At 42.0% G+C, this 13,723-nt stretch overlaps 1 protein-coding gene across 5 annotated transcripts in view; it reads right to left on the bottom strand.

Moving 5' to 3' along the window:
• XPA (XPA, DNA damage recognition and repair factor) overlaps positions 1–11,065 on the bottom strand; it is a 28,731-nt gene extending 17,666 nt beyond the window's left edge. For all 5 annotated transcript variants that reach the window (XR_005219080.1, XR_005219079.1, XM_037850936.1 and 2 more), the window contains exons 1-3: positions 10,852–11,065; positions 7,610–7,720; positions 224–329 (exon numbers count right to left, since the gene is read on the bottom strand). Coding sequence is in view for 3 of the 5 variants with exons in the window: in XM_037850936.1 (XP_037706864.1) it covers positions 224–329; positions 7,610–7,720; positions 10,852–11,023 (389 nt within the window). In the remaining 2 variants the exon portion in view is untranslated. The remainder of the gene's footprint in view (positions 1–223; positions 330–7,609; positions 7,721–10,851) is intronic.
• Between the last annotated feature and the right edge of the window lie 2,658 nt (positions 11,066–13,723).

Genomic DNA, 13,723 nt, shown 5'->3' with positions numbered 1-13,723 from the left:
GGCATAACTATATATGAGATGCATCAGAAGTTTGGCAAGCACAGGTCAGACTTCTTGTATTTCTTTGGCAATGTGGAAACCATAAAAATTTTAGGAAACTCCCAAAGTAAAAATCATAACTACAAAAAAATTAAATTCAAAAGGATCTAACTATTGTTTTGCAGTAAAACCTACATGCAAACATTAAACTTGGGCAACTGAGAACACTGCCCGAAACAAGTACCTGCAGTTATCACAAGTTGGCAAATCAAAGTGGTTCATGAGATAAGAATCCATGAATTCCTTCCCACATTCTTCACATACTGCATAATCAAATTCCATGACAGGTCCTAAAGAAAGGAGACTGAGTCTGTAAGTTTCCTTTTTCTGCAACTAGAACAATACATTCTTCTATATTTTATTAGCTTATCATCATGTATTTTATGTCTGACACAAACATTCATGTAAAAGACAAAATAAAACAGTTAATAAACTTCTGTTTACCAAAAAAAAAAAATTGTTTTAAAAAGGAAAAAAGAAGTAATATAAGGAAAAAATAACCTATCCATTCAACAAATATTTTTTGAACCTCAACCACACACAAGGTACTTGTGCTAGTTTGCTACTGCTGCTGTCACAAACTATCACATGTTTAGTGGCTTAAAACACCACAGTTCTGCTGTCTTACAGAGCTGCAGTTTAAAGTCTGACAGGGGTCTCAGTGGGCTAAAATCAAGTGCCAGCAGGGCTGCGTTCTTCCTGGAGAACCCACTTCCGGGCCCTCGCCAGCTTCCAGAGGCTGCCCGCCTGCCTTGGCCCCTCCTCCACCTGCGGGGCCAGCAAGGGCCATCGAGTCCTCCCCCTGGCTCACTGACTCGTCCACAGTCACAAGGAACCCTTGTGATTACGCTGGGCCCACCCAGATAATCCAGGATAACCTGCCCCTCTTAAGGTCTTGAACCCTAGTCACATCTGCAAGTCCCTCTGGCCATGTCAGGTAACATTCTCAGGTTCTGGGGAACCCTTTTGGGGGCCACTATACTGCCTCCCTCAGTACTGTAGAGAGTACAAAGGGGACTGGGGGACGAGGGGCTCGCTGTCTAGATGGGGAGACGGCACCAACATGTGACCTGACAAAGAGCAGCACAGGGCAAGCTGTGGGAGAGACGACACAGAACTCACTTCCAAATGGGACATCTGTTCTTTTACACTAAGAAGAACATTCTGGTGCTATGACCAACACAGCAAATGGCGTCCTCCTTATCTGTCTCAACTACTAGACTGTAAACTCCTTGCGGGCAGAGACTGCATTTTGTAGCTATGTCCCCTCAATACCCAGCAGAGAAACTACTCTAGGTAGGACAGAGCTAGATTTTTTTAAGGACTTCAAATGCCTAAAGATCTTTATCCGAGAACTGTTCCTCCCAGCAAGTCTGAAAGTTTTACTAATATAAGTCTTTAGTTGACTGCTACTGCCAAACCCCAACCCTGAGAACTGCCCCAATCCCAAGTGGGAAGAGAAGAGGCGTTGTCATTTACTCAGCACCACTACCCATCCCACCCCCCACCCCACCACCTTCCCCTACCAATGCCACACAAGGAGGCCTGGCCATACTCCAGGCCTGTTAATCTCCAAACTCTTAAGAAAACAAAACAAAACAACAACAAAAGCTCTTTATAAAATATTCCAGGGGCAGAGCTACAGACAGAAGGAAAAACCAAAACTTTGGGAAAAGGGCCAGTGATATAAAGTGATATCTTCAAAAAATTAATTTACTAGGATGTGAATGAAGAGAAACTACAGTGAGAAATACCAATTAGGAGGCCACTGTACCGTAGCATTAATCAAAACCATAAAATGTGCAGATTGTTTTCTAATTTTAAACATTCCCTATCATGGAAAAGATTTAAATATACACAATGATGATTTTCCAACCCATCAGTCCCTTTACATTTCCCAGGCAGGGATTGGCAGTCTACTGCAAGCAAGCACCTTCCCTCTCCCTGTTTGGTTATCTGCTCATTCACTCACGTATGTATCTGCTGACTACTGACATGGACCCAGGAGTCCCTATTTTTACAATGCTATATAATTCATCACTGTCCTTAATTATCTTGGTGCTCTGAGCTGTCTGGGATTTGTCAGTAGGAGCCCCTTGAAGCTGTCCCCTGTGTCCTTATCACATGCTCCCATTATTTCTGGAACACTTATATACTTCCTGGCCTTACAAGGTGATCCAAGTCCATCTTGTCCCATCCTGTCTCCATGGAATCGGCTCCTGCTCTGAGGGCCATGGCTCCTTCTAGTGGGGAATGGCACCAGGTGTTCAGGGCCACTGGGGCTTGGGGTATCTTTGCTTTAAGGCCCTTTCCCTGGACAGAGATTGGAAATACAGGCATATATAGACACAGACACCCAGAGATGCCTCCCACACACAGACACTTACATATGCACACACGCACACAGATACTGAGTGCAGAAATCCTGAGTCCACCCACAGATGCTCCAATTTTAATCTCCCCATACACACATACACTTACATATGCACATACACACACAGACACCGAGTGCAGAAATCCTGAGTCCACCCACAGATGCCTCCAAGTTTAATCTCTCCCCACAGAGTTTTCTCCTGCTTAATCCAGTCCGTACTTGTGTGGCCCTTTTTCCACAGCAAGAACCTTGGCTCATAACAAATTCTAGACATTTAGTCATCTGCTTGAGCCTGTAACATCCAACATAGTTTCAGAATTGCTTCACCCATATCACTCTAGAAAAGGAGTTCAGGAATTGTGCAATTCTCCTCCCACCACACCCACACAAAACCAAGGTTAGATAGTCAAATACTGTGTTCATAAACTACTTTGACTCGTTCTTTCTGCCCTTCCCCCTTGAGCAGGGTTATGTTATTCATTTGGAAAAATAGCCAGATTCATTTGTTTATTTACTTTTGATTCTTTTGATTTTTTACTCTTCCCATCTGTGGTGGTTTGAAGCTGTTATGTACCCCAGAAAAAGCCATGATCTTTTATGAAGATAAAAGTGGATGAAGACCTATTGTAGATGGGACCTTGTGATTAGGTTATTTCAATTGAGATGTGACCTACCTCATTCAAGGTGGGTCTTAATCCTCTTACTGGAGTCCTTTGTAAGAGGATAAAACACATACAGAAGCTAAGAGATGAAACAGATAAGCTCACAGAGAAAGGCCCCAGTGAAACTAAGAAAGGCCCCACAGATAAAGAAAGGAAGCCACTGAAGCCAGAGCTGGAAACAACGAAACCCAGGAGAGAAGGACCAGCAGACACCGGCCACGTGCCTCGCTATCTGACAAAGGAGCCCAGGCTTGCTGGTAACCAGTCTTCAGAGTCCAGGTATTGTCCTGCTGATGCCTTGAATTGGGACATTTCCACAGCCTAAGAACTGTAATTTCTAAGTTAATAAATCCCCATTGTAAAAGCCAACCAATTTCTGATATATTGCATTCTGGCAGCTTTAGCAAACTGAAACACCATCCTTATTAATTTCTTTTTTTAATATGTACAACTTTAACAGAAATGTACAGACTTTTTAGTCACTTATTCTACTGCTATTAATCAGAGACGCAGACAAAGTTTAGCTACAAATACATTCGCTGCAGCAGCAAATATCAGAAGAGAGAAAATAAGGAATAAACAAAATGGGCTACATTTAAATGATTACAGTACAGCCATAAAACAGAATATTATGTAACCATGAAAAAGCAAGTTCTCAACGAGTATTTAAGAAATGGGTGTGGTGACTTTGGAGTTACATACTCTAGAAAAGCACGTTCTAAATCTTAATCCACTCCTATGTGTGTGACCCCATTATAAATAGGACCTTTTGCTGAGGTTACTTCAATTAAGGTGTGACCCAACTGAATCAGGGTGAGTCTGAATCCTATTACTGGAGGCCTTATAGAGAAAGAAGCCCAAGAGACCAGCCAGAAGCTGGAAGACAAGGGAACCCAGAAGAGAAAGGAGAAGATGCTACCATGCATGTGATGGAAAAGCCAAGGAACCCCAAAGATTGCTGGCCAGTCAGAAGATGCCAACCCCAGGAGGAAGCCAGCCTTCTAGCCTCTGAAACTGTGAACCAAGAATTTTCTGTTGTTAAATCAACCCAATGTATGGTATTTGCTTTAGCAGCTAGGAAATTAAAGCAACGGGGAAGGCTCAACAACATTTTTGTAAAAGAAAAATATGAACATCCTCATTCATATACGAAAAAAAGCCTCAAAGAAAATATATCAAAATGTTAACTGCAAATGCTGGATTCATTTTTAAAATGTTAACTGGATTATCTCTGGGGGTGGGATTATGGGTGGTTTTCTTCCTTTATTTTCTACACTTAAATTTTATATAATAAACGTGTTACTTTTATTTAAGAACAACATGAAAAAGGTTATTACAGTAAAAAGGCATTGAACCAGGGTGAATGAGTAACGTAAAGGGGTAGATGTGAAAGGCTGGAGGGATGTGGGGACAAAGGAGGAGGCAGAAGGGATAACTTCCAGGTTTCAAGATTCACTGAGAATAAACATAGCTCATTTCAGAGATGATGACTAATGGAGACTGGTGTAGGGAGCCACGAGCACCAGGTGACAGCATCTAACACAGGGCAGACGAGACTCAGGTTTCTCTTTGTGCTTCTATTCAGGAAAACATGTTCCCTCAAATGTAATCTGTCATAGCCAGGGTTCTCACATTTTCCTTTTTACTACTAACAGATTCTTTTCCCATCTTACAACTGTCCTTCACACTATCCAAATCCTCCTCCAAAACAATGATTAAAAAAAATTTTTTTTTAAAACTGCCAATATATCTTCAATCACACTTGTTCTAAAAAATCAAGGTTCTAAAAAGCAAAAGGATCCTCAATGCAGTGGACCCCTTTATTATGATGCTTTCACCACAGACCTGGATATACAACAAAAGGACTTTGACTTAAATTCCATTTGGGGAGTGGGGTGGAGGGGTATTAGTTTCTTAAGCACCAAAACACCTCATTATCATGAATTTCATTTTTAAAATGATCCCAATGCATTAACATCAAAATTATCAAAACAATAGAACTACAACATTATTGTTTTAACTGGCTTGAGCTCAATACTTTATCCTGTTTAATCTCATATCTAGATTATAGAATTCTATTCCTTTTACTTCTTGCCCTCCTCTGATAATGATGCTGATGAGCTAGATAAATTCCACTTTAGGGTAAAATTGCCAAAGCTGCTTCACAATAGAAGTTCCAAACAATAATATAAATGAAGCAAGACACCAAATCAGTACCCTTCCCTCTTCACCTTTGAGATTTAACATCAATTATCTGTGTGTGTGTGTTTGTATGCGTGCAAACATACGTATCTAATAGCTTATCTAAGCTCTAACCTCAAGAGCCAAAACAGTGTTTATACCTTCACTTTATGCCCAACACATAACAGACAGTCAATAAAAATTTTTGGTGATGATTACAGGGTTTCCCTGTCATCTCTGCTGCCTGATTTCGGTCCTCTAAAAAGGATTCCAGAAGGATTGTTTTAAAAAAGGACACTATGAACAGTGGCTGGCCTCACTGTTACACACTATTCTCCCCATGGAGTTGCATTTACCTACAGTCTAAAGTACACAATGAGTTTAACCTTCTACCAGTGGTTCTCAAAGTGTAGCTCCTGGGCCAGCAGCAGCAGCATCACCTCAGAACTTGGGAGAAATGCAAATTCTCAGGCCCCTCCTCTCAGATCTACTAACCCAGAAGAAATTCTAGGAATGGAGCGATCTGTTTTAACAAAGCCTTTCTGGTGCATCTTATGAATCACACTGTTCTAGACCCTAAAAGCACTTGATAGGCTTTGCTTTAAAGGCAGCAAAGCTTAATGGCCTGAATAAATGATTTTTATTTTTCCCAGCTATGCTGAAGAAACAGGCTATCTTTAAAAATTAACAAAGAGAAAGTGATAGAAAATACTAATCACTCTCCCCGTTTTCTTCTACCCACACAGGTCAGCCACGTAAAGTTGTACAAGTAGGTCCCTTGTGCAAACACATCTGGCCAAGGTAGTGAACGGTCCAAAATACAGCCCACACTCCACTTTCCAAGCCCTGAGCCCTGGCCCAGGCTATGTCAGCCCAAAGAAACAGGGGCACCCAAAGGGGACACCATTTCTAAATTGTACACATTTCTAATCTGCACCATTTCTAATTTGCACACATCCACTACCAGAATTCTATGTGCAAGAAGCAGTCTTGCATCAGTGCATATGCCACATGGAGTCCTTAGGCGGCAAGGCAGGAACTACAGGAGGGTCTCAAGTTATTTGCTGAATGACCTGTTAAATCAAAGTATAAGCTTTAGAGCCCAAAATATTCAGGAATCTGCAGAAAAACAGTTACGTTGAGTCTTCATATCCATAAATTCATAGGGATTTAAAGGTCATTTAATTCAATGGCTTCCCTCCTAATTCAGGGCTTTTACTCTACAATATCCCAGCCAGGCGGTCTTTGAATCTCCGAACCCCTCAATGCCTTGCTATTTCAAGGCAGCATTTCACATGGTTAGGAAGTTTCTCCATTTCACAGAGTTGCAGTGAGGTTCACACGATATGTCTGCGAACACTCTGTCAATACTTGGTGCGAAATACATGTAAGCTTTATTTTACTGGGCTGGAATCTATCTCACTGAAACTGTCACCTACTGTTCCAAGTTCTGCCCTCCAAAGCAAAGCCTGGCGAGGATAATCTCTCTTTGCAGAGGAGTACTTCTTGAATCTACAGGTACCTGGAAGTCTCCAAGATAAATCTACCCAGCTTTGACAACTGTTCTTCATGTGTCAATTTCAAGACCTCCATCTTGGCCATCCTCTTTTGAACACTATCCACTTGTGAATATCCATCTCAAAGAATGGCAGCCAAACTAAAAACAAATATTTTAATCCCTCTAGCCTCAGCTTCTGATAACAATAGTTTAGACACACAGAGTAGAAAAGGACTCCTACCTTCCTCGATGAATACACAACACTTCTGTTGCTGCAGCTAAAGACTGGAATCAATTTCGTAGGCTGTCATACTGTACCACTGACTACCAATCTTAAGACCAAATAATGCTTCCAGTTCTTTTATGGTTTTCAAAGAGTGTGAAAGTATCCCAATCTGGAACTTATGTATATAATTGATTTACTGAATTACTGATTACTCCCTATCTTATACTTAATAAACAGCTTTTTTTCTCCCAACATAGATATAAGAATTTATTAATTTTGTCTCTTGGGTTTTGGCCCCTCATTTCATTCATCAAGATAATTTTGATTATTTATTCTATCAGTCAAAAGATTGACTGTCTCTACCTTTTATAAAATAAGGGATAGCTTCAATCTAAATTCACAATCAGAATCACAAGTCACAAGTTGAATATTGATCATTTCCATACATCTTGGTGTTTCTTTGATTTGTAATCTGCTAGCAAAACTGCCAAACTATATCACTTTTATAAAGTTAATCTGCTCACTGACTAAGGTAAGTATGGCATTATTTAACATCAGCTTGCAAAGAATTATGCAGGTTACTCAAAATAACCAATCTAGATACTTATTTTCCAAAAAATTCACACTACCTGGTTGATGAACAACTTTTCCAATTTTATGTTCCTCCTCTTCCTCCTCCTCCAAAATGAAGCCTCCTCCTGTGTCAATTATCTTTGGGGCTGCTTTGACATTAGCCATACCTATAAAAAGTAAATTAAAATTGTCAACAATTGAACTAGGTGAGCCCATGTACCCTAGTGCATAAATAGGAACCTTCGTTAAATTTAAAATATCTCAAACAAGAGAAAGATGCCTTTACTCACAGATGATATGATTATTTAGAAAATTCACAAGACTCTACATTTAAAATAAAGAAATTTCAAATACCTAGGAAGAGATATAAAACCGCTACACTGGAAACTACAAAACACTACTAAGAGAAATAAAGAAGACCTAAATAAATGGAGAAAAATGCCATGTTCATGGATTAGAAGACTCAAGGTATCAATTCTCTCCAATTGTATCTAGACATTCAATGTAATCCCAGTCAAAATTCCAATAGTTTTGTGTGTGGGGGTAGAGGGAAGGGAGACTGACAAGCTGATTCTAATATTTATATGGAAATGAAAAGAACCTGGAGAAGCCAAGACAATCTTGAGAAAGAACAAAACTGGAGGATTTACACTAGCAGATTTTGACTTACTATAAAGCTACAGTAATTAAGACAGTGTGGTATTAGCAAAAAGACAAACAAATAAACTAATGGAACAGAAGAAAGAGTCCTGAAATAGGCCTACACATATGTGGTCATTTAATTTATGACAAAGCCTCCATGGCAGTCCAGGGGAAAGGATAATCTTTCAATATGTGGTTTTGGGATTTATGACACAGGCAGCACTACCATATGGTGAAGAAAAGATGTTCTTTTCAATGAATAAACAGACCCCTACCTCCCACAAAATATTAATTTTAAGTGGATCACAATCTTGAATGTGAAAAATAAAATGAGAACGCTTTTAGAAAAAAACAGCAGAATTTCTTAAACAAGACACAAAAAGCAGTAACATAAAAGAAAATATTGCTACGCTACACTTGATTAAAATTAAGAACTACCATTCATCAAAAGACACCATCAGAGTGAAAAGAAAGAAAGGGGTGAAAAGAAAAGACACAAACTGAAATTACACATATACTTGACAAAGCACTCATATTCAGAATATATAGTTAAATCCTACAAATCAGTAAGAAAAGGACAAATAACCCAACTTAGAAAAAAATAGGCAAAACACCTGAATAGAGTCTTTACTAATGAGGCTAGCCAAATGGCCAATACACATGTTAAAAGGTACTCGTCTTCATTAATCTTTGGGAGAATACAAATTAAAACCATACTGAAATACCACTGCATTTCCACCAGCACATCTCAAATGAAAGACTGATGATGCCAAATGTCGGTGAGTTTGTGGAGCAACCAGAAAATTGACCTACATTACCAGTTATACCCAACACTGATTCATCTTATATTATTTACTAGTTTCCCTTGTGATCTGGATTTAATTGAACTGGAATTCTTTTCTTTCTCTATATTAGCAAATATTGTCAAAAGTTAGGGAGTACCAGTATGTCACCAGTATGTTGAAGGGAGGAGAATTTTCAAAGTACTAATCTGCCAATGTTTATGTGCCTATATGGATAACAGGGAGAATGATTCTTTATGTACCTAAATCTCAAAGTCTATATTACGATCAATGTAGATAATAAATATGAATAGCACTTTATGCTTTATAAAGTGTTATACAGCTCTAAGTAAGAATTTTTAAACAACTTGGAAAACTCTCAGGCAGTTTGCCTGGTTTAGTCACAAAGCAGTCTCTGCCTGTTATAGTCAAAGAGGAGAGAGATTCTGGTCAGAAGCAACATGGAAAAGCAACAGAGCAAATTCAATGGCAACCACGAGAGCAGTGTTTAAATTGTACACTGTTAAAAAATACAAGGGAGGATGTAAGAGAGAAGAGACTGGAAGGCAGATGTGTTCCTACCTTTCACCCAGTAAAGAAAGATATGCACATCAACTAAGTATCACACTTGTGCTAAAGGTTAGAGACAAAAAAAGAAAAACAAGACACAAGATCAACTATCTGCATTTAAGAAGCATTCCAGGCACACAGGGACAGAGAGGAAAGGCACACAGAGCAAAACAATACCACGTGTGCAGGAACCATGAGGCCGGCCAGCAGTATTGATGGAGCAGAAAGATGAGGCAAAGAGATAAGGTTGGGAATACAGGCGGGAACCAGGAGGTTTTGAAGAACGTGGAATTTATCATGGAGGCAATGGAAAACCTTTCAAAGGTCTTAAATAGGAAAAAGATTCATGGGTTAGACTGGCATTCAGAGACATGGAAAACTGGGAAGTTATTGCAGCAGTCAGGGAAAATACCATGTAGGGCAGAAACAGAGATGAAGAATATAGAACAGATTCTAAAATCTATGGAAACAGCATGCGTGACTCACTACCGAGAGCAAAGCCAACAGCCAGACACGTGACGGAAGCTAACCATGGGCTGTCCCAAGAAAGGCAGAAGATTAAATCCAGCTCCCACAAAAACAACAGCCTTTCCTCCTGAGGGTGAAAGAGATGCCTAGTAGATCAAAGGGTGGGGTGGGACAAGGAAAGGCCCTGGACCCAGAGTCAGAAGATCGGAGTCTTAGTCTTAATTATCCCGTGCACTGGCTGGGAAGAACCTGAGCAAGTACCACATCTGTAAAATACAGATACCGAACCCTGCCCTATTTATTTTCCAGGTCGGCTGTGAGAATCAAATGAGATCATCTGAAAGCCGGGGGCATGGGGGATGTGAAGCACTATGGGCGCTCCTCTGTGAGCTCCAGGAGGCAACGGCTGCTCGCCCCGACGCCCCGCACACAGCACCGGGCCGGGTATGCGACATGCACTCGATCGCTTTCTACGGGGTGGACGAATGAGCGAGCATGTGTTGAGATTATTACTCAAATGGGTTACTCGTCTAAAAGCCTGGTGCAAGGACCGCCGCTGCGACTGGCGGGAGCCTGCAGGAAGGGAACAGGCAGGGAAGGTCTGGGGAGCTGCGGTGCTGAAGACAGCGGCCGGGCCGCCGAGGGGCAGTGACAAAAGCGGGGCTGGGAATCTGGAGGCCTGGGATCTACCCGGTTCTACCGCGGCACCGCTCCGTGGCCTCGGACAAGTCGCCTCGCCAGGACCCGCGGAGCGGATCCCCGGGGCCGAGAGGGCCGCGGGCGCAGACGCGAGGGCGGAGGAGGCCACGCCCGGGACCCGGCCCCGGGGCCCAAACCTCCGGTCGCCGCCGCCGCCGTCGCCGGGTAGGGCCGCGCCGCCAGCCGGGCCTGTCGCAGCATCAGCGCCCGCTGCCGCTTCCGCTCGATGCTCGCCCGCACCGAGGCGGGCAGCTCCACGGGTTGTTCCGAGGCCGCCGGCTCCGGCGAAACTCCTCCGGCGGCCGCCATTGCCGCCGCCGCCGCAGCCAGCCTGCGCTGAGGGCCGCGGCTCCACCCCGCGCGTGCGCACTGCCGCATCCCCGGCACCACCTCGGCGTCGGCTCCACCCACCGGCCTCCGAGACCGAGCGCGCCTGCGCAGTTGGGAAAGCCGGGGCCGTGGGAGGGGTCTGAGCCTGCGGGGCAGCTGGGCGTGCACCTGGTCACCTGTTACCTGAGAGAAGGGTCGGAAGCGAGATGACTTTCAGGACCTTGTCATCTACAGTTTCGCTTGGTGGTTCAGTATATGGGCTTTGGCATTAGATCCGGGTTAGCTCCTAGCCCGGACACTTACCATCTGTGTGACTTTGGACAAGTTATCTTACCTTTCTGGGTTTATTTTCTTCATGGTTAAATGAGGGTAATTATGGAACCACTTCATGGGTTGTTGGGAGGATTAGATGTAAAGCCTTCAGCACAATGTCTGGCACGTAGAAAGCTCCCAAAGATGATAGCAGCTGGTTGCATGGTATCAAAGAGACCAGTGGATGATGGCTCTGTCTCCAATTTGGACGCATGGCCCAGGGGACAGAGCCTTAGATTTGAATTCGGAAGACCGGGGCTCAAGCCCTCACTTTGTTGCTGTGTGACCTCAGGCACATGCCACACTGGTACCGAGGCTAGGAGGCATGAAGTTGGCTGTCTTTTCCATGGAATGTCTCTTCAGTGTGAATGAGTTGCCTCCACACAGACGGTGGGTTTGGGTTTGGGTACCAAATATTCTGACTTCCCCAAAGTGTTGCAAATGGAGGGAAAGAAACATTCCATGATGTTCCAAAAATGTGTGCCAGTTCTTTATTACAGATAAAACATAACTGAAGGCAGAAAACCTTAAGTTCTAATTACTTCATTTACCATTTAGTACTCATTTTTAGAAAGAACAACCTGACACACTGGTGTTACCCACTAGTACTCAACAGTTAAAGTCTGAGAAGCACAAATATATATAAACTGCGGAAACTTTCATAAAGCAGACAAATGCTGAGGTCTGATTGAGCTGGAGATAGGACTCTCAAGCAATACCTATTCACTTTTCCCTCAGATCCCTCTTTCTCCTTATCCCCTGATCTTGTCCAGGTGACAAAAATTCAAATTCCACATGATGTCAAAAATACAAGCAACAAAAGAAAAAGTAGGTAAATTAGACTTCATCAAAATTTAAAATGCTTGTCCATCAATGGACACTATCAAGAAAGTGAAAAGGCAAACCACAGAATGGGGAAAACAGTTGCAAATCATGTGTCTGATAAGGGTCTAGTATCCAAAAAATGTAAAGAACTATTTAACTCAATGACAAAAAGGCAAACAACCCAAATAAAAATGGGCAAAGGACTTGAATAGGCATTTCTCCAAAGGAGACATACAAATGGCCAAAAAGCACATGAAAGATGCCGATCATAATTTGCCATTAGGGAAAGACAAATTGGAATGGCACTGAGACAGCACTTTACACCTGAAAAAAAAAAAAGGGGGGGGAAAAATTTAAGGAAAATAAGTGTTGGCAAAGGTGTGGAGAAACTGGAACTCTCATTCATTGCTGGTGGGAATGCAAAACAATGAAACCACTGTGGAAAGCAGTTTAGCAGTTCCTCAGAAAATAAACATAGACTTACCATATGAGCAAGCAGGTCCATTCCTGGTATATGCCCAAAAGAACTGAAAACACATGTTAAAACAAAAACCTGTACATGACTGTTCATGGCAGTGCTATACACAATGGCCAAAAGTTGGAAACAACCCAAATATCTACTAACTGGTGAACAGATAAACTAAATCTGCTATATCCATATGTGATGGCTAAGTTCATGTATCAACTTAGGAGGCCTGGCCTAATTGTTCCTGTGAGGATATTTTGTGGGCTTAAATCAGTAGTCAGTTGGTTGTATCTATGGCTGATGACATCCGCAACAACAAAGGAGATGGCCTTCAGCAACGAGAGATGTCTCCTCATCCAACCAGTTGAAGGCTTTAAAGGGAGAATTGATGATTTCAGCAGTCAGAGGGAGAATGTCTATTTCCATCTCTACTTCAGCCAGCCAGTGACTCCTGGGGAATTCACTGATTTCATCGGAGTTCCCAACCAGTTACCTGCCCTGTGGAATTCAGACTTGCCAGTCCCCACAGGTGCATAAGAGAATACTTAAATAAATCTTATAACATTTACATATATATATACACACACACTAATATACTATACAGTAGAATATTATTCAGCTGTAAAAAGGAATTAAGTACTGATACATACTACAACATGGATGAACCTTGAAAACATTATGCTAAGTAAAAGAATGCAAACACAGAAGGCCACATATTTAGTGATTCCATTTACATGAAATGTCCAGAACAGGCAAAGCCTTAGAGATAGAAAACAGATTGGTGTTTCCAGAAGCTGGAGTGGGGGGCAGGTATGAGGAGTGACTATTTAAAGGGTGCAGGGTTTCCTTTTGGGGTGACAAAAGTGTTCTGGGTTTAGATAATGGTGATGGTTGCTCAACATTGTGAATGCATTACGTGTCACTAATTGTAAATTTTATGTTATGTGTATTTTACCACAATTAAAAAAAAAAAATTTCTTGAATTCTGAGGCCCAGGCAGGCAAAGGAAGTTAATTAACCTGGTCAGGTATGAGACTGGGGCAAACTGGAGCCTGATGCTCCAGCTGAAGTTGTCA

This window comes from Choloepus didactylus, chromosome 10, assembly GCF_015220235.1.
Source record: "Choloepus didactylus isolate mChoDid1 chromosome 10, mChoDid1.pri, whole genome shotgun sequence".
Classification (NCBI taxonomy): Eukaryota; Metazoa; Chordata; class Mammalia; order Pilosa; family Megalonychidae; genus Choloepus; species Choloepus didactylus.
This window is presented reverse-complemented; position numbering and strand designations above follow the sequence as displayed.